The following is a 26831-nucleotide window of genomic DNA, read 5'->3' as shown; positions in this document are numbered from 1 at the left end:
GATCCTTTCTGAATTGGGCCAGGGAGGTGGCCGAGCGGAGCTCTATGGGCAGCGTGTTTCAAAGGGCCGGGGCTGCGATGTGTTCCAATTCACAGGGGACCTAACCTCTAAACTTCTGTTTAAGAAACAGTGGCATCACTAGAGAGTGTAGGGAGGTGAGGACCACACCAAGTGACACCCCAGAAGAGGGATGACACCCGGTCAGGCCTGCCTCTCATTATGGGGTGAGAATGGCCGAATGCATCCTTTCCAGCTTTGCCATAGAGGTGCCTCCCTTCTCACAAAGAAGCCTCCATCTTGGCAGCGAAGAGGAGGCCTGAGTATGCCATTTTGGCTGCCACACCCACACTGGGTGATACCAAGGGTAGGAATGCCTCTGTTGAGAACAGACTGTCCTTACACCAATTACTTAATGATCTGAACATCTGTAGATTTTCACCTGTTTTTCCAGCACTGCAGAAATCTTCTGTGCTTTATTGTGGTAGTGGGAAATCCAGATTCTGTGACCCAGATTATGCAAATAAATGTTAATTGCTGAGGCATGCTTGTTTTGCTGAAGGAAAAGGAGAGGGGACTAATTACATATTACAGTGTGCCCTTCTTTTACGTGGGGGGCACACACCATTGTTTCTTCCGCTGAAAGCAGCGTATAATGCACCCACGTATGACACCGGCGCACTGTATTTCCAATAACTAGAAATACAGTCGGCCCTTCTTATACATGGATTTTTTTATACATGAATTCAAGCATCCATGGTTTGAAAATGTTCCAAAAAAGTATAAATGTCAAATATCAAACCTTGATTTTCCATTTTTTATAAGGGACATTATTTTGCTATGTCATTATATTTAATGGGACTTGAGCATCCATGGATTTTGTTATACACAGGGGATCTTGGAACCACACCCCAGTGTATAACAAGGGTCCACTGTACTGATTGATGTCAAGAAAGTGGGTGGATCCTTCTGAGTACTGAGTGCTAGAAAGAAGCAGAGTATAGGTGCCCTCACCACACCTTTGAAATACAATAGGATTTCATGGAAGGCTGAGCCATGTGGAGCAGTGATGCCATCAGAACAGGACACTAGGGAAGGCATCCAGGGTTTCATTCGACAGACCAAGCAGGCCCCAAGCATAGTAGGGATGACTTTTCACATTTTGAAGTAAGTGTTTGGAAATATTACTCTTTTTGGAGGCCTACAACTCCCAGAACACACCAGCCAACCTCCCAGAGAACACCATCCTAGACACTATGGATGTAGAGTGCCTATAAACCAGCATCCCAGACCAAGATGGACTACAAGCCATCAAGAATACCATCTCGGAAGAGGCTACAGCAGACCAATCCACCAAATTCTGCCACTTTGTACTTAAATATAACTATTTCACCTTGGGAATAATATGTACCTCCAAGTCAATGGCATTACCATGGGCACCTGTATGGCATCAAGGTATGCAAACATTTTCATGGTTGACCTGGAGCAATACTGCCTCTCCACTACCTATGACTTTTTGATGACATCTTTGTAATTTGGTTGCATGGAAAGCAATCACTTGATAAGTTCCACCAGGATTTTGATAACTTGCACCCTACCATCCACCTGAGCCTGGAACATGCCATACAACAAATTCACTTTTTTGACACCACTTTACAAATGCACAATGGACTTCTAAGCATAACACTCTATCTACAACCCACTGATTTCTATACATACTTACATGCCTCCAGTTTTCACTCAGAACACACAACCGAATCTATTGTTTACAGCCAAGCCCTACAATACAACTGTTATCTGCTTAGAACCATAAAACAGAGACTCAAACCTCTTGGGTTTGCAACAGGCATTTTGCAGACTACAATACCCAGCTAAGGAAGTGAAGAAACAAATTGACAAGGCAAAATCAATATCCAGGATTCATTTACTACAAGACAGACCAAAAGCACAAAATGACAAAACACCCCTAATGTTCACCTACAGTCCCTAGCTGAGACCACTTGAATGCATCATCAGTGAACTACAACCAATTCTGGAGAGAGAGAGAGAGAGGGAGAGAGGGAGGGAGAGTGTCATCCCTTCTTATCTGTAGAGGATCTGTTCTGTATCCCCTGTGGATAACAAAAAACGCAGGATCTCAAGTCCCGTTGTTTTTTTATAGCGGTGTGGCATGCACGCTGCCACTAGAGCAGCCATGGTCTATACACCCCCTTTACAAACAACAGGGCTTGCTGTCCATGGAAGCTCAAATCCACAGAGGGCAAGCCCGCGAATAAGAAGAACCCACTGTATATGGGAGTAGGGGTGGAGATAGTGCAGACTTCTAAGCTCTCTGGAGGGCTAATATGCCCCCCTAGTCTTTCACAATTATTTTGCTTTGGATCGTGAAAACCAAAGTAAATACACTGGACGATGCCGTCTGTTTGATCAAACTATTCATCTGCTTAGATATCTGCTCCTCACTGATGATTCACAAAAGAAATTGGGAAAAGGCTTTCTGAAAGCTACATACAAGTCCATATTAGCCATATGGTGTAGTCATGCCTTCTCACACCAGCCTGCTGGAGACATCTGCTTGCGCTCACTTATCAGTATGACATGCCCCTTGGCATGGCATGGACTGTGACTATGCCTTCCAACAGGATGCCTGGTTCTGGCACATGGCACACTGGTTGACTAGCATCCTCAGCATGCTAGCTTTTGGGAGGGGGGAAACACCACAAAAACAAACTAACCCCCAGTAACCCTGTAGCATCATGACTATAGGGTTTAGTGCCAATCTTCACTGCATGTAGCAAAAAGCCATTATGATTTAGTAGACAGCGTAAGAAGAAAAAACCCGTAGTAAGATAAAATTACATAAAATTCACTTGACTTTTGAACCACTGTGGACCTCTAACAAACTTGTTCATACACCAGATGTCATGTCAGTCCTTTGAAAACTCAGTGATTAAGAATTATTCAAATCCATATTAAAATAAGTACATAATTCCCTGGTGACTACAGCAAATAATGTTACCATATAGGTGATACAAAGTTAATTATCTTGTAATAATTAGAAAGGGCGTGAAGACAAAACTCTTCAAATTGGCTTTTCACATTTTTTTGGACACAACTGGATTACTGTGATGATTTCAATGGTTTTATAGTTTTGATTATTGTGGTGGTATTGATAGTTGGGGGGGGGGGTTAATCTGCAAAGATTCTATATCACAGGTGTAGTTATTATGTCTCATTGCCCAACCTGATTCCCCAAGTCCACATTTACAGCCAGCAGACATATCGAGAAATGGAGGTCTGTTCAGCTCATGATCTGGGTGCAGCAGGATGACATTTCCAGTTCCTTCCTGCCAGTGATCTCCAGAGCAACAATCAGAAGTAGGACCTCATCATACATACATCAACTCCTCATCATATAGGAGATCACTGATAGGAAGAGAATGGAAATACCATCCTGCTGCACCCTGGTTGCCAGTAGAACAAACCTCAGTCACTACCATCCTGCTTGCTGTTAAGGTAGATTTTGTAGGCAGATTTGCAATTGTGGTAATAATTCTACAATTGTGAATACAAAGCAAGGATGAAAACAGGTAAGTTATGGATTCATAAGTGTATGTTGCAAAACCATAATTGCAAGGTATGGTGCTAGCCATCATTCTTAATTTGTTTTGACAATTTGTTACCAACCTTCCCTCCAGTGGTGTCACTAGGTTTGGTTTCACCCAGTGCAATAACCCATGGTGCCCCCCCCCCAATTGACCTCCTCCCATACCACACCCTACAGAATCCTTAGTATTTTTTTTTACTAATGTTACTCATAAATCATAATTCCTGTATATCACTGAATGTAATCGCAATAGTTGTGACGTGAACAATTAGCAAAATTTTAAATATCTTTAAATTATAATATCACATGCACAGCCCAAATGTAGTTACAAGTATATAGTTTCATGTGAAGAAAGTGTAAATTTGGTAAGATGTGATGTTTTTAAAGGAAATTTTAAAATATTTTTTTAAAATGAAAAAAAAAAAACCCAAAAAACCTTGAAGCCTCTCTTTTCTCCTTCTACTGCGCCTTGCTCCACTCACACTATCTCTTTTCCTGAGCTCCAGCATTTTAAAGGGGTGCAGGTGAGCACTACAGCAAATTTCTGCAGAAAAGCCAATGTTTGAGGAGCAACGGAGTCACCCTCCCTTAGGGTGTCACCTGGTGTGATCCATATCCCTGCACCCCTCTAATGACACCCATGCTTTCCATGACATTTTTCAGTGGAAAGCCAGGATAAAATAAATGACTAAATAAATAAAGTAAGGGCATTAGACCTTATCACATCTGGGGGGTTTGCAGCTCAGATCCACAGTCACTCCTGTTCTAGCAACGCGAAGTGTGATGTTTTTTCACACCAGATCCAGAGTCACTCCTGTCTAGCAATGTGAATTCACGTTAAAACGTGATGTTTTACCACATCTGGTTGCCTTTCCGCTGCCCTTCCGAATCGAGGGGGAAGCGGAGTCAGTTCTATTCCAAGCAAGTCACGTGATGAGGATTCAAGCAAAGCGGAGTGAGTGCACATTGTATTACTACACCAGAGGGTTCAACCATTTGAAATGGGACCCTTGCGCATTGTCAGTGGGGCTCTGGATGCTGTCCTCCTTCCCTGCCCCCTCCTTAGTTGTCATCCTTCATCGGGGTGAAGAAGCAGTCAGGGGATGATGGGATAGGTCGCTGGGGGTTGCTGGGGCCAGGACTGGGATGCAGGAAAAGGCAGAAGATGATGGGATAGGTCACAGGGGGTCACTGGGGCCTGGACTGGGATGCAGGAGAAGGCAGAGGATGATGGGATAGGTTTCTGGGGGTTGCTGGGGCCAGGATTGGGATTAGCATGTGGTTGACATATATCTTGAACATATATCCATGGAAGAAAGAGATGTGACTCTCTCTCACTGTAGATTTGTAAACAGAAGTTACAAACTGTCCAGAATGCTTTAGCTGTGGATTTCTGCATTGGCAGAGTGACCCTGGGGTTCCTTCCAAATCTACTACTCAATGAATCGATGAGAACCATTCCTGCTCAATTCATTTCTAGCTCTGAGTCATTTTGAAGTGTGTGAGAGCACAGTGTTTAGAGGTTTTCATCTCAGAGTAAATGACCATATAAACAAGCGGCAGGGGTTTCCTTGTTCCCTCCCCATTCACTCTCACTCACCAGAGTATCAATGGAGCTTAGCGTGTGGTTGGCGTTCAGCAGCGAGTATGTGACCTGGTATACACCATCGTTGGTCTCGCTGTTTCCATAGAAACCGATGCCAATCCCAGCACTGTGTTCGACAAAGTGAAGAAGGGAGGAAAAGAGAAAAGAAAAGAAAAAAAAAGAGGTATATCAGAATGTTGGGTTTCAACCTTTATAGCCCTCTTCACTGACTAAAGCACAATACTATTTGAAATCCCTATTTTTGTGTCATATTTATCTATGTATGTTGGCAGCATATAAAATATGAATGGGGTCTATTTTCTCTCTCTCTTTAGAGTGAAATAAACCTGTGCCTGGCCTACAGCACATCAGACTTTAGGATGGAATTAACGCAATTTAATGCGCAGATACACACACACACACACACACACACACCTTTCCCTCTACACAGAATCCTAAATGCTAGACCAAAGGAAACAATTTTATAGTCAGCCCTCCATATCCATGAATTTTTTATTCACAGGATCAAGCATCCACGGCTTGAAAATATATATACAGTATTCCAAAAAGCAGACCTTGATTTTGCCATTTGATATAAAGGAACCAAACCCCAGCAGATACCAAAGACCCACTGTACAAGCCTAGCATCATGGGCATGTAAGTTTTCTTTGTGAAGAGATGCGTTTATATATTTGATATGGAATGACATTTAATCACGTAAGCCCAATGGCACAGCTTATCACCTCAAGAAGAGCTGGGCTCTTCTAGGGTTGCTTAAGGGTTTCATGCCCTATGCATTTGGAAGCAAGCTGTCCTAATTCATATTTCCTGAATGAATGTGTATATTGGAATATGGAATATGCATAAAATCAATCATGGACCGAGGCATTGCAAGTGGAGGCACAGGAAGAGAAAAGTTACACATTTCCCTGCCTTAGGTGGCAAGACATTTTGCACTGTGGCTGAACTGTTTAAATGCCACACAGAAGAAAAAGAAGGTGGCTTTTCAAAAGCAGATTGCATCTTTTTTCCAGCCTCATAAATGCAGCCCCATGATTCTACCACTGTCATTTGCCTGTGCTGTCAACAAGGAAGGGGTATATGGTGGATTGATGTGCATAGTCATAAGCACAGGCGGACAGTAGGGCTTTGGCTGCAGATGGGACATACACTCATTGCTTCCGAAATGCTGCGCAACTGTGCCCAGAAGAGCCAAAAAGAAAACTTCCTTTACTTCCAGAGGAAGGAATATTTACTAGTTGGAGTCACATCAGGAGAAGCAGTGCAGACGGAGAAGGAAAGCAGGAAAGGAACCTAGAGAAGAGCATAAAGATGCATTGGGGGGTGCAGGAGCTAGGGACAAAAATGTCTAAGCTCCTTATGGCATCTGGCTGGGGATTGGGAAAGGATTTGCATAGCCAGGGAACAAGTGAGTGTGAAAGGAACAGTGCATAAGACAGAGCTAATATCTGCCCACCCTGTCTCCATCTCTATCTCCAGCTCCATTTCCTTCTCTCCCTCTCTCTCTTTCTGTCTCAACCTGGATAGGGCCTTTCTATCTGATGCTGGCTCCTGACAACTAGCATTTGCCCACCCACCCCCTAGCTTGCTTCTTAACTGTAATTATGAAGCATACTGGGCGCGTAATTATAGTCTTTCTGGTAATGGCATGCACATGCAGGAAACAGCTGCATCCAAAACGTACAGGAATTAACCCATGAGAGGCCAATATGCGCTGGGATCTTGTAGCACCTTCAAGATGAACTGAAAGAAAGATGCTAGTTGCATGAGCTTTCGTAGACTTCAGCCTACTTCCTCAGATGCAAGTTTAGAGGGGAGAGTCCAGAGATAGACCTATATATTTCTGGACTCTCCAAACATATATCCGAGGAAGTAGTCATAGGTCTATGCAAGCTCATGCTACCAACTTCTTTCTTTTGGTTGGTCCCAAAGGTGCTATAAGAGCCCTTTGCATATTGATTTTCCAGACCAACATGACTGTATCTTTGAATTCATCCACCATGAGAGACCAAAGTACTTTATGTCTTTCCTTCAGTTGTCCAATCCCAAACTTTTACCACATCACCTGAGCTGTGCCTTCAGGGCACAGGAAGTTGATGGCTGCAATGGCTCAGGGCGGCAAGGAATCTCCCATGAAGTTTTATCTTTACTTTGAGGGATCTATCTAAGGAACCTAGTCCTGAAAATCGGATTGATAATGCAAATATCTCCTTTAATTGGTTTGGCGCCTTTAAAGTTCACATTAAAACTTAGAGCAGATTTAGTATACTACTGAGATGGGTACAATCAGCTGCTCCTGTTTCCAAGTCGAGTCATGGGTGTGTATTAATGAATGCCTAGATTTTAAACATAATCATCTAGTGAAGTTGAGTCTCCCTTATCTGGGATTCCAAAATCCAAAATATTCCACAATCCAAAACATATTTCATTGATCGCTGAGACAGTGACACCTTTGCTCTCTGATGGTTAAATGCACACAAAATTTATTTCATACGCGAAATTATTTTTAAATTTTCCATAAAATCACCCTCAGGGTATGTGTATAAGGTGGATATGAAACATAAACACATTTTGTGTTTAGAGTCCTACCATCAAGATATCTCATTATGTATGTATATGCAAATACAGGTATTGAAAAATAAAAATCTGAAATCGAAAACACCTCTGATTGCAAGCATTTCCGATAAGGGTGACTCAACCTGTATTCCTTTATTATTATTATTATTATTATTATTAACCTTTATTTATAAAGCGCTGTAAGTTTACACAGCGCTGTACATCAATTTTTTTTAGTCAGACGGTTCCCTGCCCTCAGGTTTACAATCTAAGAAGACACGACACAAAAGGAGAAGGGAGTGGTGGTGGGGAATAGGATCAGGTCCAGCAGATCTTTTCCACCTCCGAGGCCTGGACCAAGACAGATGGACTGGAGGAAGGGCTTGGCTTCTTGATGGATGGTTAGAAGGAGGCTTCCTGGGTCAGAGAGGGGCTCACCTCTGGGAATGCTTCTCTAAACAATATAGTCTTTAATTCAGTTTTGAAACTGGGCAGAGAAGTGATGAGGTGTGCATGTGGGGGAAGAAGGTTCCAGGAGTAAGGGGCAGCAAGCGAGAAGGGACGAATTCGGGAGGGGGCAGTGGTTGTCCTACATTGTGACAGGAGACCCTGACTACCAGAGCGGAGGGTGCGAGTAGGAATGTAAGGAGAAAGAAGGTCAGATAAGTAAGGAGGGGCCAACCCATGGAGGGCTTTGAAAGTCAGTAACAAAAGCTTGTACCGGATGCGAAAGGGGAAGGGGAGCCAATGAAGGGAGGATAAAAGAGGAGAAACATGGTCAAAGCGGTATAGTGCTTTATACGTGTTTCCCACTTTCTAGACAGGGCCAACTACGAATCAGAATAAATATATAGGAAATCTCTCTCTCCTTCAATTCCTCCTATTAGAGTAGCCATATGCAAAAAAGGACAGGGCTTCTATTCCTTAAACCGTTCTTTGAGAAAGGGACTTTCAACCAGCATAGCTTGAATGATGGCAATACACAATTGCTCAGGCATAAATACAGATAATCTAATAGGTCTGAAGTCATTTAATTGCATTAATTATCTGTGCAAACTTAATTTCCTAACACTTCTCAGTTATTCCAGTACTTTTGCACTCATTGGCTTGAGCTCTGGGAAAAAGAAGCAGTTTCCTTCTCGCTGAGCAATTGGCAGAAGACAGGTTGCAAGCTTTCCCTGATAGGTCTCAAGGTAACAGCTTCAAAACAGTCATCTGGGACAATGCCAGACCTGAGGGGAACTTGGATAAGGTGTTAGGATGAGCTGGGGTGAATAATAGGATGCAATCCTACAATGAAAAAGAAGAAGAATCACCAGGTGAAACAGGTGGCACATTCTGGATAAATTGATAATTAACCCATACTGCCCCTGAGCCATTGAGACCCCAAGGAACTTGTGCAGAACTGAGATAGTGGTGGCTGCAGCTACCTTCTTGGTGCTTTTTAGAGCACTGAATGGTTTCCTAAAAAAATATTTTTATTTAAAAATCAGGCTAAGCAACAAAAGATACAGACCTTCAGGCAACATATTTGATGCATTGTGTAGTTTAACCCGCAGTGAAGGAAAATCACTCTGGTCATGGCTGCCTTCACTATTAGACAGAGTAACACATCTCCCTCAGGTAGCAGATTCAGGGGTTTAAGAAAGGGCAGAAAATGACTAGATGTTCAATTTGTTGTCCTTTCATTTTAGTACTAGAGATGAGAAGAGGTGCTTGTAGGAGTTTTTCTTCCTCCTCATATATCTGGCTTTGAGTACACTGGGCCCTTGGTATCTGCTGGGGTTTGTTTCCAGGACACCGATGGATACAAAAATCTGTGGATGCATAAATCCTATTAAATACAGATGCATAGTAAAATTGTGTCCCTTATATAAAATGGCAAAATCAAAGTTTGCTTTTTGAGTTTACATTTTCTGGAATATTTTCAAGCCACAGATGGTTGAATTGGTGGATAAAGAATCTGGGGATACGGAGAGCCGACTATACTATACTCATTGATCTATGTCAAGGGAAGAAGGCAATTTACAGTACTGTTCCTTTTCTAACAGCCAAATGCCTCACGTTGGCCCTGACTGAGATGGACTTGGAGAACTATCCATCCATTGAAAGCAGTCAAGCAACAACACAGCTACCAACTCAAAACCCTAAACCTCCAGTCTTTCATCTCCATCCCTGGCATGGGCTCAAGAGTAGCAACTGGGCCACCAGCAACCGGGTCATGGATTTCACTATGAGCATGACTCCTATGGTGGTTGGTGGAACATCTGTAAAGAGTCTTCTGGGTTGGCATGTCCACAGAGGCAGCCCGACCTGAGCGATCTCTCAAACCCGGGGTCCAGGCATTGCTTTCATGGATCCACCTGCTCTTCCTTCACACATCAGCCCCTCCATTCATGCATCCATTCTCTCTCTCTTTTTCTCTCCCTCCATTCATGTACCCTCCCAACTCTCTCACAGGTCTTTGCCCCCCAACCTCCGCCCCTGTTTCTTTCAGTCACACCAGGCCCTCTCTTTTCTCTTTCTCCCTAAATCTCATCTCTATGACAACCACCTCCCTCCTCCTCCTCCTCCTCTTCTCTTCCTCTCACAGCCTAGAGAGGCAGCAACATTCTCATGATAATCAAGCTTTTTTCTTTAGATGGGAGGCAGTTCCCAGACTTGAGGGGTGAAGGAATAACAGGTCTGCTGGTAGTGGCGGTGGGGCCCTGGCTGTGATCCCAGACCCCTCCAAAGACCCCCTCTACCAAAAGAAGTCAGAAATCCTGGTTCCCATGCCATGCAATGCAATGCCATGCCATGCAATGCCATGCCACCCCCACCCTTCCTTTAAACCCTCTAGATTTTTGTTCAATGTGGCCAAATTTCATCAAAGCTTCAGTTTTTATTCAAAACTCTTGTTTCAGTTGGGGCAGGGCAGAGAGAAGACAGAAACTCCAACTTTGCCTTCTTTCGCAGCTCTGCTATTTCTCACATAACAGCAGGACTAGCCTAACACATTTTGCGATATGAGGTGAAGGACAAGATAGCTTCCTTTCCCCATTCCAAAAGCCATCTAGAATGGCAATTGAATCTTACTTCATTCCAGGCAGTGATGTAGACTCAAGTTGATAGACTCAGGAGATTACCACATCAGCTTTTTTCTCCCGATCTGGGCATGGGCTGAGACCGTGTAAAACCAGATATTATCACACACCTCTGTGCACAGATTGGAGGCGACCCATACCCAATCGGGACTTCTCCTGTTCTTTGCAAAGAACAGGACTTTCATGTTCTTTGCAAAGTATAGGAGAAGTCCCGATCAGGTACGGGATGCCTTTGATATGGACATGGAGTTGTGCGACAACATGTATTTTTACACGGACTCGGCCTGTGCCCAGATCAGGGGGGAAAGCTATGCAATAATCTCCTCTGACTCAAGTCAGACTCAGGTCAATTCAACATAATTTGGCAATAAATGCTATATTCCTGCATGGCAGGGGGTTGGACTTCATCACTCTTGAGGTCTCTTCCAACTCTGTGATTCTATGTTTCCATGAAATGACACACTGACTCAACTCAACTTGTAACCTGTATATTTTTAGTGACCAACTTGATGGCCTTGAATTAGTGACATAACACATAACAATTCCTAGGACTAGGGTTTCAGGGAGATGACATCCAGAACTGCTAGAGGGTGAATGTTTCCCCACCTCTAATTTGTACCTTACACATTACATGACCATGCATCTGAGGAAGTAGTAGACTTTAGTCTACGAAAGCTCATGTTGCCAACTTCTTTCTTTCAGTTAGTCTCAAAGGCATTACAAGATCTATCTACATACATTACACAGCACTGATCAACTGTTGTTCTAGCAAACAGATTATGCTGCCTTTGGAACAGGGGCTTTGTACTGTACTCTGTGAATGTCTATGTGCCTTTGAGGTTTTCATTGTTGTTGTTAACCACCCTCAAGCCGATCTTTACTCAGGGTAAACCTGTAGATGAGACATGTCCAAGACACCCTGACTTCCACAGCTCTGCCCAGTTCCTGCAAAATCATACCCATGATACAGTCCATCCATCTTCCTCTCTTTCTGCTTTATTCCATCTTTCCAAGCATTATTGTTTTTTTACAATGAGTTGTACCTTCTCATGATGTGTCCAAAGTATGACAGCCTCAGTTTTGTCATTTTGGCTTCCAAGGAGATTTCTAGCTTGATCTACTCTAGGACCAATTTGTTTGTCATTTTGGCTGTCTTATCTGTTGACTTATGGAAACTCCATGGATTGCATAGGAGTTTTTTTTTAGGCAATGACTACTCAGAGGTGGTTTTGCCACTTTCCTCCTCTGAAATATAGCCTACAGCAACTGGTATTTGTTGACAGACTCCTTAGTTCCTGTTGGTACCTTACTCTCTTTTTCCAACTCATAGACATACTTGTCTGAAAATGCCTTCTGATTCCTAAACCTTGCCTTCTTTCAATTCATCCCATCACTCCTCTGTTTCAAACAACCAAGGAGTCTTGGCACTTGAGTGTGAACCAATATCGTTCCTCTGATGAGTCAATGGCCATTCACTGCTTAAGGCTGGCTTCTGTGCTGCAAATGGGTGGCATCTGGCTGTTTGAACCCTTCTTGTCCATCCAACTGGAAGGGTTATCTCTCCTTGGGCTAGATGAGTAATGGTCCTCATGCTAAAAATACTTCTTAACCATGCATCCTTTTAATGCACACCAAAGAGCAAAGGGATCATGTAGGCCATCCATCTGCATAGCTCAGGGATGGAAGAACATTCCTGCTTTCAAAGGTGGCTAGTGGATCTTATGCCTGAAGGGTTTGTGACTCCAATCCAGGTTTTAGCCTAAACTGTGAAAGAGTTATTCAAGGCACTAAACCCATTTTGGAAATAGGATTCAGCACCATAGACTGATCCCTTAAATTTCAAACTATAACCCAGAGTAGATTCACTAGCCTATTGAAATAGAAGTCATCACCCCACTACTGTCCACTACAAACTGTGGCTTTAGTTCACTGATTGTGTGAACTGGAGAGAAAAAGACTTAAGATGTATCAACATTATAGACTTAAGACGGTTTCCCCTTACTTCAAGATAGAGCACAATTCTACATGTAGTCAAGGGTATTGCTAGATACCTGTGGGGCATAAGCCCACAGGACACAAATCTGTGTAAAATTTGTGTATGCTAATTCATATCTGGAAATGCACATTTGGGAATAATTAATAAGATTTATTAAAATTCTGCAGAAGACAGCCAATTAATTTCCTATGCAAATTACCTCCTCTCCAAAATAAATTTTTCAGTTAATTTACAGCTCCTTCTGAGATCATCCTAAATCAGTCAATCCATTCATCTTCAGCCCTTGCTCTCCGGTTACTATTAATTTGCAATGGCTGCAGACCGTCCAAATTACCAGAATTCTGTAAGAATTGTGTCTTGCTGTTTGCTCACAAGCAATACATTCATGGACTTTGCTATATCACATACATCCATCCTGCTCCTTCCAGCAATGGGAAGGGTTAAATGAGCCAGAAACAGATGAAGAACCAGGAGATAGCGGTTTAGACATTCTACAAAGCTTTTGCTTTCTTATTAGTTTCTGATTAATTTAGCCATTCCTCTGGCCAAGCAGGAATGCTTAGGTAGCAGGCACAACTGAACCATTCATAAGCCTGAATTCTCAGCAATTCTAGTTTAATGTTTTTTCAGAGTATAGTTCCATCTTTGGGGATATCTGGGAACTGTCAGTGCTGCCTTAAGACATTCTGGTGCAAGAACTGGAACCCCAGTTCAGGTAGCCACATGAAAAAGCAGATATATCCATAGAAGAGTAATTTCATCAGGTGTTTATATATCCTCAAGAGAGAGAGAGAGACAGTGTGGTGTGATGGTTTGAGAGCTGGACTATGACTCTGAAAACCAGGGTTCAAATTCCTGCTGGGAAATGGAACCCCATGGAGACCTTGGGCAACTCATGTTCTCTTAGCCTCAGAGGGTGGAAATAAAATTCCCTCTTCCATTTCTTGCCAAGAAAACCCCATGATAGGGTTGCCATAAGCTGGAAACGACTTAAAGACATACAACAACAACAACAACAACAACAAAATATCCTCAGAGGAAGGCAAAACAGCCCTCCCCCGCCAACAAATATTGCCAAGAAAACCCTGTGATAACTTGCCTTATTAGGGTCTCAATATGTTGGAAATTACTTGAAGGCGCACAACAGCAAGAACAACAACAACAACAAAAAGTGTATCATGCTTTTGGTCAAATGAAAAAGAGTTGTACCCCCCTTTTTAACAGGCTGCTTGACCCCAATACATCTACCTACCTCTCCTAAAGCCAAAATTTTAAAAGCTCTCTCTCAATCAATTTGACACCATTTTTGGCTTCTGTCTGTTTCCCATTACCTTTCCATAATGCCACTTAAAATGGGTCACTTCATCCTGCGGAATGGTAGGAATGGCTGTGGTGCCCTTGTTAAGTACAATAGGTTAATGAGGACAGGGCACCTGTGCTTTAGTAGTTTATATAGAACAGAAACTACAAGCAGATGTAGCTTCCCTGGCACAATATCTGCTGAAATTCCCCCTTCTGCACAACTGTTAGAGGTGGTAAGAGTCCCGTTCTGGTTTTGTTTGTTTATTTTTTTAAATCTGGCCATGCTGAACTATAATTTCCAGAGGGGTGTGTGTGTGTGTGTGTGTGTGAAAGGCTATGACAATTGAAGTGGTGCAAGAATAAAAATAAGTCTGTAGTGTAAATATGTCCCTAGCAAGGTCCTAGAAAGTTGATCCAATAAGCACTGGTGATTAACCAGTATTTTGGACACATAATGTCATTCTAGCACGTAAGAGCATGCAATATACGATCAGATACTGATACTAAAAGGTCCTAAATACCCTAAAGGCATTAGATTTTATTTGATCTTGAAAGCTAAGCAGGATCAGCCTTGGGCTGTACTTGGATGGGAGACCATCAGTGAATATCAGGTGCTATGGGCTGTATTTCAGAGGATAGAACCGGCAAAACCACCTCTGAGTTTCCTTCCTTGCCTAGGAAAACCCTATGGAATGGATGGGGTTGCCACAAGTCGACAGGCAACTTGAAGGCACAGAGAGGAACTAAGAGATACTGATGTGCTAATTAACTACAGAGTATTAAAATGGGAACAAGAGGGATCTAGTAATCAAGAAGTAAAATCCTTTGTGACCTTCTAGAAATGAGAGGATAATGATGCTTTATCAAAGGGAACCAGCAGATGCTCTGATAACAGGTCAATTATAATGCAGTCAGAGAAAACAGATTAATGTTTCATCAGCAGTAGTAATGCCCCTGCACAAAGAACTGGCCATTCTTAAATGGGGGCAGGAGGACTAATGATGATTTTAAAACACTCGGTAATTAACAGCAATAATTAGACTGATAATGGTCCTACTATAGGACAGCAACAATTATCCTGAAAGAATGCAGTAATATTCTGGTTAGAACTGGCTACAAATATAGTAACTGCATGTAGTAAAGCTTCTGTACTGATCCATCAACAAGAAATGAAAAGGCTGTAGTAAGAACAGACTAGCAACTCTCTTAACAATAAAGGAGCTAGCAAAGAATATTGTAGTTCTGGCCTGGTTATTGTGGGGCTTTCACTGCTATTTAACATGCGCTGAGCATCAGCGCTATGTGAAGCAGCAAGGATCTACCTAGTAATCAGATAACAAAAGGGATTTAGTAATGTTCTAGAGGGAAATTTCTGATGGTACAAAACGCTGTGACTAGAGCCAGTCATTTGGATCATGCGACTGTAATTGTTACGTCAACATCACTGGCTTTAGCCCATTTCTGAGGCCAGCTCAAAGAACTGGTCATTATTTTTGTAGCCCTAAACCAATCTTCCTCAAACTGGTGCCCTTGAGCAGTGTCAGACTACAATTCCTGTCAACCCTAGCTGGTGTAGCTGATATATTTCAAGCACTATATTTTCATGCAAGTGCAGAATTTGGCATTAGACACAGAATTCACCACCCTGAGAATCTCAGAGGGCTAAATCAAGTAAAGGACAAGGTCAAGACCTGGGTTATAAATGCTATTGTATGAGGTTAATAAATCCTGAGGTGAGAGAACAGATTCTGTCACTTCAGTCTCAAGGCAGGGGTCGTACCAGGATTGAATGTCCTCCACATAGAAAAGAAAAGAGCATCCCCAAACTAGAAAGGAACCCCTTAATTTGCCGTTAGCAACTTGTGATGACTTTGACTCTGAGCTAAGCTCCAGAAGTGAAAAAGAGAGTGTGTGTGTGTGCATGTTATGTGCTATAATGAGCCTCATTTGATTATTATTTTTGGGGACTACAATCCCCCAGGCTAGCTGGAGATTCTGACAGCTGTAGTCCAAACTCTGCACCACTCAGTAGACCAGGATGATAGTGCTAAACCACATACTTGGAAGCCCCAAGTTCAATGTTACATTAAATTTTAATTGCAATAAATATTTCTGTGTCAATGATTTTCGATATGGGTGCGAATCTAAAATATCTTTAGCTTTTCAGATCCCATTCTGAGTTGTGCACAGTTAGTTATCCTGAGACAACCCCTCAACTCACGCCAGCCTCTAGCTTGTGCACAAATTCAAGAGGCAAATAAGAAGACTTTTTTTCCCTTTAAGGTCATTCTGCTCCAAGTCAACACATGGGAGACTAAATGTCAATAATACATTCTCCAGATTTATTTTTAAATGGAAAACACCCATGGAAAGGTATCAGATCGAGTAATGGCAGACATCGAAACAGGGTGGCTTAAGCTTGTCCCTACTCCAGAATCATAGTCCAACACTCAAACAACTATGCGACACCGACTCTCAATGTTGCTCTATAGTTCACCTTTTATGAATAAATACTTTATAGCATATGTAGTAAATTAATGGTACATACTTCATGCCAAAAGAAAAATGTGAGTGGTATTTAGGAATGTAAACGTTGAGTGAAATGGAAAGTCTGTTTTAAAAAGGGGAACAAAGTGTGTGTGTGTGCGTATGTGTGTATGTGCATGCACATGCATTGGTTGTGTACAGAAGTGTTTATTTGTAGATTTTATGTGTAGTTTTGTTGTCATTGTTGGTTTTTAAATGTTTTTTCTTGTCCTGAATGTATGTATGTCCAGCATCCACGGCTTGAAAATATTTTAAAAATACATAAATTCTGAAAATCAAGCCTTGACTTTGCCATTTTATATAGGGGACAACATTTTATTATCCATTGTATTTAATACGACTTCAACATCCACGGATTTTGGTATCCACAGGTGGTCCTGGAACCAAAACCCAGTGGATGCCCATTGTATTATTTTATAAAAACTGCTCAAACTCTGACTTAAGACCCCCCACCCCATATATATCTATATAGTCTTTCTTTAATGCTTGCATTAAGGGCAGAATGTTGGCTTCTGTTGTTCCTCCTAACCTGATGGGGAAAGCTGTACCTGCTAAAATTCTCTCTTTCCACCCAACTGCTGGAGACGGCTGGAGCCCTGTCTCGTATTGTGTCTGGCAACCCAATAACAAATCTCCTCAGCTTGCCCTCTCTTGAACCCTAACCCCAGGCTGTCACTCAGGAGGGTAACAAGCATGGAACGTCCCTGGCAAGGTGTGGGTAACAAAGTGCCGTTAGCATAAATGGTGTCGCCTGTATGTAAAGCCCAGGGCCCAGCGCTGAGTCTGAAGCCCATACTTAACAACCCCTTAGCAACGCCTTTTGTGCTTCACTCCATGGGCCGATCCTGTCTCCATTGTTGGGGCTCTTTGCTGTTGGGGAGGATTTGGAATGGTTGCGTTGTGGGTCTCTTTAAGCAGTCCTTCCCTTGCACCCCCAAGCCACCCCAATTGGGGCCAAGGAAACAGAGGAGCCATTGTTTCAGCCATGAATGGGTACAGTCTTGGCATGAATGGAAGCCTTCTCTCTTTTTTTGGTGGTTGCTGGGCTTGTTCCCAAAGTGGCTGGGAATGGACCCCAATGCGACCCTTGTCAAATTGGGACAGGGAATGGGGTGGGAGGGGAAGGATAGGAAGCAAGACGGTGATCATTTTTTCTACTGAGAAGGTGGGGAACATTTTGGGAGAGGGGCTTAGGTTCTGGTGGGTTGAAGGTCAGGAGATTAATTTAAGACCCTTCTCTTCCTTTGACTCTTCTGTTATTTCCCAATGGGAGGGGTGTCTACTAAATATTTTCAGCCTAGTGAAAATATTTCACATGGCAAAGTGGTTTGTGTGTTGGACTCTGGAGACTAGGGTTCGATTCCCAGCCTGGCCATAAAACTCACTGGATGACCCTGGGCAAGTGACATGCTCTCAGCCTCAAGGGAAGGCAATGGCAAGCCTCCTCTGAACATACTTTGCCAAGAAGACCCCATGATAGGTTTGCCTTAAGGTCCCCATAAGTCGGAAACAACCTGAAGGCATACAACAACAACAAGGGCTTGATTTGGGAGAACACAATAATGGCTGCGTGAAAGGGATTCTGAGGACAGGCAATTCTGAGGACATTGGCCAATATTGTCTTTGACTTTCCCTTTGACACCTATTCAGCACATGCTACCAATTGCCTTATTATGTGTGCAGCACCATGCTCTCTAACATTTTACAGCGGGGAAAGTGGTTCACACAGCAAAGGCGGAAAGAAATAGATGCACCGTACGATCTGAGAGGTGTAGGCCCACAAGGGCTCTATTGCTCCACGCTTCATCACTGAGCTCACTTTTGATGGTGCATAAGGGGAAAAATATTAATTGGGACTCACATGGGTTTATCATAGGGGATATTCTAAGAGACAGGACTGAAAGAGCCTGCCGGCCCACAATAGGCCTCATTGTCAATGTGCAAGTTCAAATTATGTTTGGATCTGCAGAACAGCTCATCTTTCTGTATCAGCCAATCTCCTTGAAGTTTATTTTTCAGCCCCTAAAAAAATTGAAATAAAAAATCCAGGTATCACAGGGAACATCTGTTCATCTCTCTTATACTCAACATGCTCTGAACCTAAAAGGACCTGACACCATGTTTGTTTAATTAAAGGTTTCATTAAAAGGAAAAAGAAATCTTCACACCCCTTACAGCTACATCTGGAAAAAGAAATATAGCCTGTGTAGTGTTAAAGAAATAGGTTTTTTTAGACAATGTTGATATCTATATAGTAAAGTGGAACATGGGGAAAATGTGGTCCAGAAGCTGTATGAGGTCCCCTCACCACTTTTTTGAAGCCCTCCAGGCACCCATGCAAAATTAGCCACCACCAGCCATACAATTGAAATCAGAACTGTATCTATTCTGTGGTAACATCTAAATACCCTAAAGGCACCAGATCCCATCTGATCTTGAAAACCAAGCAAGGTCAGTCCTGGTTAATACTTAGATAGGAGACCCCCAATGAATACCAGCTATATTTCAGAGGAAGGAACTGGCAAACCCACCTTTGAGTATTCCTTGCCTAAGAAACCCTATGAAATTCATGGGGTTGCCATAGGTTGTACTTGAAGGCATGTAGACACAATCTTGGGGCTCCTGTGGTTTAGGGGGATGTTTTAGACTCCTTCTGAACCATAGAAAGCCATCATGAGTGCTAGTGAATCTGGGGAAGTTAAAGGGGGCATTAGTAGGAAAGGTAATGTGACTAGTGTAGCTCCCTATGACTTTGCTTACTCCTGTATTAAAGATTGGTTTCAAGACGATTTAGAGAACATACTCCCCCCCCCCAACTTACAAGGTCCTCAGTGAGCCTCCAACATTTCACGGTTTAAAACTGAAACACATGGCCAGGCAACATCAGAATATGGTCAAGATGGCAAAATGTGATAAAGCAGACAAGGTAGAAGAGACTGCAGCACTTTGCTTTTGCCTGAGTCTACAGGAAAGGGCAAAATTACCTGCTCTCCCCCCCCCCCCAAGTTTACTGAGTATAAACTAGTTTTGCACAGTGAACACAGTTTGCAGCAACTGAAGTAAGCCGAGGATGAAAGGCAAAATGGGAGGAGGAGAGAGAAACTGAGACATCATATTAGCAGCTGGAAATGTGGGAAGAGAAAATATGAATTTAGACCTTCCTTGCCAAATCAGGACAGTTGGATCATGTGAAGCCTTAGGTGAATATGAAGGGGAAAGAGATGGGTATTTAAAAAGAGGAAGCCAAAGTGGATCAAAACAACAGAATACTTTGATCCAGAGTTTTCTAGGTTTGCTGGACAAAAGTGGAGTTTTATGGGCTAGAGAAGGTTTGACCAAAGGAGGACATCTAGGAGACAAGACTCAGGGTTCTGTGGAAATGTTCTATGTTAAAGTAGGGGTGGGAATTGTATAGCTCACCCCCTACAGCCCCATTTTTGGGTCAAAAATGCAGCATTTTGTTCAAAAAATACTTCCTTCTGCTTCAAAATGCCTTGAAATGCTGCTTTTGGGGGATACCTTGAAAAAGCACACACACACCCCACACAAAAGGACTGACAGTCAACTAGGAGTGACAATGTCACCTTCAGTTAATGCAATAAAAACTGCTGCAGTGCAGTGTGGCCTGCTGGAGTTCTGGGGGAGGTTGAAAAGGTGCCGTGCAGCCTTCTGGGCTCCAGAGGATGCCTGCTTCTGTGTTAAAGAAGAGTGCATGTTCTAGAAGGATGCAGGTGGCTCCATCTTGGTTTTGGGGGAAGCAAGTGGCTAAGTAAATTAAAGAAAGGTGTGCCACAGGTGAACTGAAAGTGAGGAGGCTCCAAGGTCCAACTTTACATTCCTGTCCAGAGGTTGCTTTCTCATCTTTCCAACCCTGAAATTCAGTGGCACATTTTCCACATCATACTAGAGATGTAGCTTCCGGTAGGGAGAGGATGAGGACATTGTATTGGCAAATAATAATTCCACTTCCCAGTGAAATTTTTCCTTTAGTCCCCAAATTTCTAGCATTGCAGCAACTTAAAATTTCACTTGTACATTTAGAAATACAGTTTAGTCATCTAAAGAAAAGTGGCAGGCAAAATTATCAAGAGAATGCAGACATGGCAAATAAGAGTTCTAGGAGTGAACAATTCTCAATGTCTCAATCTCTGCAATGCTAGAAATTTGGGGAATGAAGGGAAATTTCATGGGGGAATTCACATGAGGGAGAAATGCCATCATTTTGCCTCTTCCCCTGCCTAGCTACCAACTGTTCCCAATTTCCTGGGCAGTTCCTACTTTCTGTGAGCTGTCTCACGGTACTCTGCATCTCATGCCTATTATCTTTGGGGTGGCATGTAATATTAGGGATTATTTTAATGAAATTATGTGTGCATATATGTATGCTATGCAGGCTTCAATCCCCTTTTCAAGACCTTCAAGAGTTAAATAACTGAGCAGGGAATGGGTACATCTTGACTTTTGCTGTAAATGCACATAAATGTACAAATGTGGACACAAAAATAACAGCGCATTACTGTACTTTCCTCCCATCTGCTAGTGTCTTGTTAGTAAATGCTGCCGGACGTGTTTGAGTTTTTGCTTATCTATAATAAGTACAACCAGATCCATTTGGAGCTTAAACATTCTGTTAAGACATCCTTAAGCTTTCCAAAAAGAAAGCTGTTATGATCAGTTTACTAGAACACCGTTGCTTTGGAAACTAGGGCAGAACAAGCTGTTGCACAGTAAATGAATGAATACAGCATACGGAAGGCAGAAAAGTCTTCAACAGTGTGTAATGGTGGAGAGAGGGCATCTTTCTGATGTAAAACAGCATGGTGGGTCCTATCAGGCAATGGATATGGAGGGCTGAGTGGCGCAAAAGTGTTGGGGAGAAAGAATTATGCGTGGCATACAGCTGCCCTATACATCTTAAGCCAGTTTGCTGCCCTCAAGTGTGATGGAACATGCTGTTCACTCAGCAGTACTGAAATAAAATTCAACTGTTGTTATTTTGTTTGTTTGTTTATTTATTTATATCCCATTCTTTTCCCAGGACTGTTGTTGTTATTGTTGTTGTTGTGTACGCTCAAGTCATTTCCAACTTATGGTGACTCTTTCATGGGGTTTTCTTGGCAATATATGTTTGCCAGTGCCTCCCTCTGAGGCTGAGAGGATGTGACTTGTCCAAGATCACCCAGTAGGTTTCATGGCCAAGTTAGGAATCAAACTCTGGCCCTCAGCGTCATAGTCCAACACTCAAACCACTATGCCACACTGACTCTCAAAATTCAACTACCAGGAAGCTAAAATACGTTTCAACAACCAGATTCAGCTTGTCAGCTTCTATAAGTAGAATGGGAAAGGAAGGACACTATCTTGTCCTTTACCTTGGGCAGCAAAATATATTGGGTTAGCCCTGAGAATTATGGATTGCAAAGATGCAGTATCAGTCACAGGAATTTGTCTTCTGCTTCCTCTTTCATTCAGTGTGAATAACAGCTACATATAGTGCTGAATTGAAAATTGGTTCAGTTGTCAATCTTGGCTTCCTGACATGCTTCAGCCAGGCAATCCCCCTTTATTTTTTCAACAAATTGGTGCACATACGTTTTGTTTGTTTAAGCATTTATTTGGTGTAAAGGTTCGCTCCTCTGTTAGTGGGATGGTCACTTTGTTCCAGTTTTAGTATGGATTTTACAGAAGCTATCCAAGGTACCAGGCCTGTTTCAGGGATATAGTTCAGCAGTGGATGGCTTCTTTAAAGATCTGAACTAAACCCCAGGGCAGATTCACTCACTCATTAATATGGAAGCCACTAACTGCCACTATTTGGTACCTTTGTTTTCCTTTTAATACAGAAATGGGAATCATGCAACCTTCCAGAGATGGTTTAACTACAACTCCTAGCAGCCCTAGTTAACAGTGAGGAATCCTGGGGATGGCTGTTCAGCAATATCTGGAGGTCTGCATGCTTCTTCACTCCTATTTGAAGGCAAAGTCCATTAATCAAGAGGTGTTCAATAACATTATTTGAGCAAGCATTATTTGAGCTACTCCAGTTGCATGGGAAGCATGAGTAGATTCATGAAATCACAACACTAGCCAGTCAATGCTATGTATATCCAGCTTCTGTAGAAAATTCACAAAACAGAGATAAACTCTGGATGGGTGGCTGGAAGAAATTCAGTAAGTATGTTTCCACAGCTATCCCCTTGTTCAAATAATGTTATTCCTACACACTTGCTTATTGTTATAGATATAATTGTATTTCTATTTTGGATGGGGATTTCTTTGAGACAGTGGGATGTTAGTGTGTGTTTCAAACACTTTTACACCAAAGCAGAGTTAGGGGTGTGTGTGTGTGTGTGTGTGTGTGTGTGTGTATGTGTGAGGTTGGGGAGATGGGGGTCATGGCAGCAGAGACAAATGGAGTTGGCAAAGGATTTGCAAAGAGTACAGGGACTGGAATAACAAAAAGACAAAGGGGCCTGGTGAAGCGATGATGGGATAGAAAGAATGGGACACAATTTCCTATTCTCCTGATGGAACAAGAGGCTCATTGTGGCTTCAGTTCAGAAAAAGGGGGTGGAGATGATGGGGAATGAATGGGCATCTAGTGTGAGAGTCAGGAGCGAGCTGTCAGTGGCCTAAAAGAAGCAGGAAAAGCAATAATATTTCAAAGAATTAATGTCTGGATTGTAAAGATGTTGGGGGTGACAGGTTTTTAAGAGGGCAGGTAGTGGCACTGCCTCATTCTTGTATCTCATTCTTATGTTGGTGTGTTCCATGTCCATGGGGCAGTGAATCCACTCTGGCCTTTAATCTGAATTGAACAGGAGCCATCTAGCATGTTAAATATATTTTCAGGGATAGTTTTATTCACCTTGGATAGCTCCACACTGAAATTTACAGAGTGGATGCACCATCTCACTACAAGGAAGCCACTATTTGCAGGTCATTTGCAACAACAAGCCAAGTTTCTGAAAAATCCTAATTTACCATGACTTGGCTGCCTGTGAGTGTTCATGGCTTGTTTGCTCTCAGTTCCCACCATCAGTATGTGCTGCAAAAACTAACCTGGAAGAGATCATTTATGTATAATCTATATTAGGGCTACTGATTTGTTGCTCTTAAAGAACCCAGGATTCATAAACCAAGAGCAAACCTATTTAGCAATCCTGACTAGTAAGGGGTGCAACTAACCATGTTTGGATGACATGGTAAGTTTTCAGTTCCTGGTTAGTTTCATAGATGAAGCTAGCAGCAACTAAGTAGGTGTGGGGAGGCTGTGTGTAACAGCACATAGCTTGTTCTTGGGAAGCCAGCATTTGAACACATATTCACAGTGGCCTTGTAAAAGGGACTGAAAGAGCATTCTCTTCTAAAATAGTGCTCCTCATGGTATCAGATGGCGGGGACTGGAATTTCTCCCCCAATATGCCCAGAATCAATACGATATTTATGCTCAAATGTTTCTTTCTTCCTTAAAATATCTCTATCAGTTTTTAGCAACTTATGACCAATATAATTATTTTTCCTCATTTCATGTTTTTATTTTCCTGCTTTTGTTATGCTGGAACATTATTGTATGTAACTGAGATCTCTTTTGAATGTAAATGAATTTAAGAATTAAAAAAAGTCTGCAGGAATTAGAACTCGGCACTTCCATAATATCCATATTGAGTAATGAACTGTTGCTAAATTACTATGTAGGGGAGCCAGCAAAGGGATCCACAACGATACTGATGAACAGGGGGATTGATGTGGTATGTATTGACATTGATGTGAATCAATCCATTGTACCTTGGGACACCAGCTAGGGAGCGCTGATGCGCATTGGGGCATTCAGTGTCCCGTTATGCATCTTTGCAATTCACTAGCAAGTTTTTTTAGTGCCTTAGCTACATAGCTAAGTATATGTAAACTTACACAACATAAACCATGTTAGAGGATTCCAGGAACCATTTCATTCCAGCCTGGAGCAGCAAGTGGGCATGTCCAGAGGGTAGGCAATTGTAAGGAATAACTTCTTCTTCAGACCACCAGATGACTCAAGATAGCATTGATCATTTACAGCGGTGTCAACTCTAGTTCCTATGTGTTGGCTGGCATTGGTAAATATGATGGAAGATCTTAATCTTAAAACTAGGCTTCCCAGATCTCAGAGTTTATAAGTTCCTATTCTCCAGTCCACAGGGTAAGGCAGAAAATCTCAGGGTGAGAGCACTGTCTTGAAAATCACATGTCTCTCTATATTTTCTCATTTCACAGAATGGGTGTGGGGTTTTTAAAAAACTGAAATTGAAATGAAACCACCATTGACTTTTTCTGAGCAACTGTGGCTGATGTCCAATGTGTCGTGCTTAATGACATCAGTGGAACATGTCCCTGTTTCAAATCTTGGCCCAGAAATCTAAGGTCCTGGGATGGTACTAACTTGGCAACCCTAATCAGGACTGGCAGTCTAAAGCAAGATTAAATTCCAAGTATGCTGAGGCTGGGTGTCCAAGCAGGATATTGTAGTTTAGCTTGTTCAGAGATTTAGTGGTTAACCGGACCAGAGAAGCATTCTCCTTGCTTGTGCACTCTCCTTCCACAACAAGACAAATATATTTGAGCCCATGGGCCAAATTCAGTTTCAGAGAAGTTCTTGGGGCTAATTTCTATTGGTGGCATACCCACAAACCCTTCCGATCTGGCAGACATAGTCCCAATTAATCTATTGTCTATTGTCTCTATTTTCCAGCTGCTTTTAGCATGTCCCAGTTTTTCTTTCTGCTTCCCATTTTCCCCACTTGTCCTCAGCTTACTTCAAAAACTGCAAACTGGGTTCAAAGTACAAAAGTAGTTTGCACTCAGTTAACTCAGCAGGTTTGGGGGAGTGGAGGGGCCTGAATTTTGCCCTTTTCAGTAGGCTCAGGAAAAAGCAAATAGCTTCATCTTCTCCTAGCTTGTGCATTCTTCTCAATTAATAACTTTTGGGATCTTGACCACATTCTGATGTTGCTTGGCCACATGTGTCCCAGTTTTCATATGTGAAATGTTGGAGGGTATGTGGTGGGCAAGGCCAAAGGTAAAAGAGTCAGGCTCAAAATACCAGCATACACAGAATAATAGAGTTGGAAGAAGGTGCATAGGCTATTGTGTCCAACTCCCAGCTCAATGCAAAAACTCCAGTTAAAGCATCCCAGCAGGTAGCTGTCCAGCCTCTTTTTTGAAGACATCCAGAGAAGGAAAACCCACCATCTCTTTAGGTAATTGGCTCCATTGCCAAACAACTCATATTGTCAAGAAGTCTCTTGTAATGTTCACTTGACACTGATGGCATTTAAAACAACATTAAAGACACATCTATTCCAGCAGGCCTACCCAGTCAATTTTAAAACATGACTTTTTAATTTGTATATTTTAAAGAATGTACTCAGTTGAGTGTACTTTAATGGTTTTTTTAGTACTGTATTTTAACTGTTGGTTTTATCTGGTTTTTTGTATTTTAACATTTTGTACCCTACCTAGAGCCTTGAGAAGAGGCAGGAAAGAAATAATGTATTATTATTATTATTGAAATGCACCCTCTTGTAACTTAAAACCATTATCTAGGGCAGCAGAGACCAAACCTGCAGCCTCCTTTCTGTGGCAGCTCTTTAGCCATGAGTTTAAAAACTCTTACTGTCAGTATGAAAGCCTTGGGAAAGCTAGTTCAACCTTTTAGAGTCGGGAAAAGACCCATAAAGAAGTTGTGAATCTGCCAAAAATGGTGTCATAGGCAGAGATGTGGTTATTTGGTGAAGCCAAGAAGCCTGGATTGGAATCTTGCAAGGGATTTACTCAGCCCCAGGGTCTGAGATTCTCCACTTCAATCCACAGGTTATTTTAGACTGCAAATGCCTAGAGAGTACCCAATACCCAGGTTTTGCTGCCAGAGGTCCTGGATCAAGACTTCTTGGGCTCACCCATTTCTCTCATACTTTCCACTCTTCCAGTAGGGAGTGCCATTCCTAGGTTGCATCTGCACGGCAGAAATAATCCCAGTTGACACCACTTTAATTGATATGGCTCAATGCTCCAGAAATCTGAGAACTGTATTTTGGCGAGACATTTAGCCTTTCTGTAAGAGAGCTCTGGTGCCACAACAGACTACAATTCCCA

The 26831-nt window shown here is 42.3% G+C and overlaps 1 protein-coding gene across 1 annotated transcript in view; it reads right to left on the bottom strand.

The window, feature by feature from the left end:
• The window catches only part of TTYH1 (tweety family member 1), a 70328-nt gene that overhangs the window by 26119 nt on the left and 17378 nt on the right, over window positions 1–26831 (bottom strand). The window contains 1 exon segment of the mRNA XM_042476835.1: window positions 5205–5316. Coding sequence (XP_042332769.1) covers window positions 5205–5316 — 112 coding nt within the window.

Source organism: Sceloporus undulatus, chromosome 6 (genome assembly GCF_019175285.1).
Source record: "Sceloporus undulatus isolate JIND9_A2432 ecotype Alabama chromosome 6, SceUnd_v1.1, whole genome shotgun sequence".
In the NCBI taxonomy this organism is placed as follows: domain Eukaryota; kingdom Metazoa; phylum Chordata; class Lepidosauria; order Squamata; family Phrynosomatidae; genus Sceloporus; species Sceloporus undulatus.
This window is presented reverse-complemented; position numbering and strand designations above follow the sequence as displayed.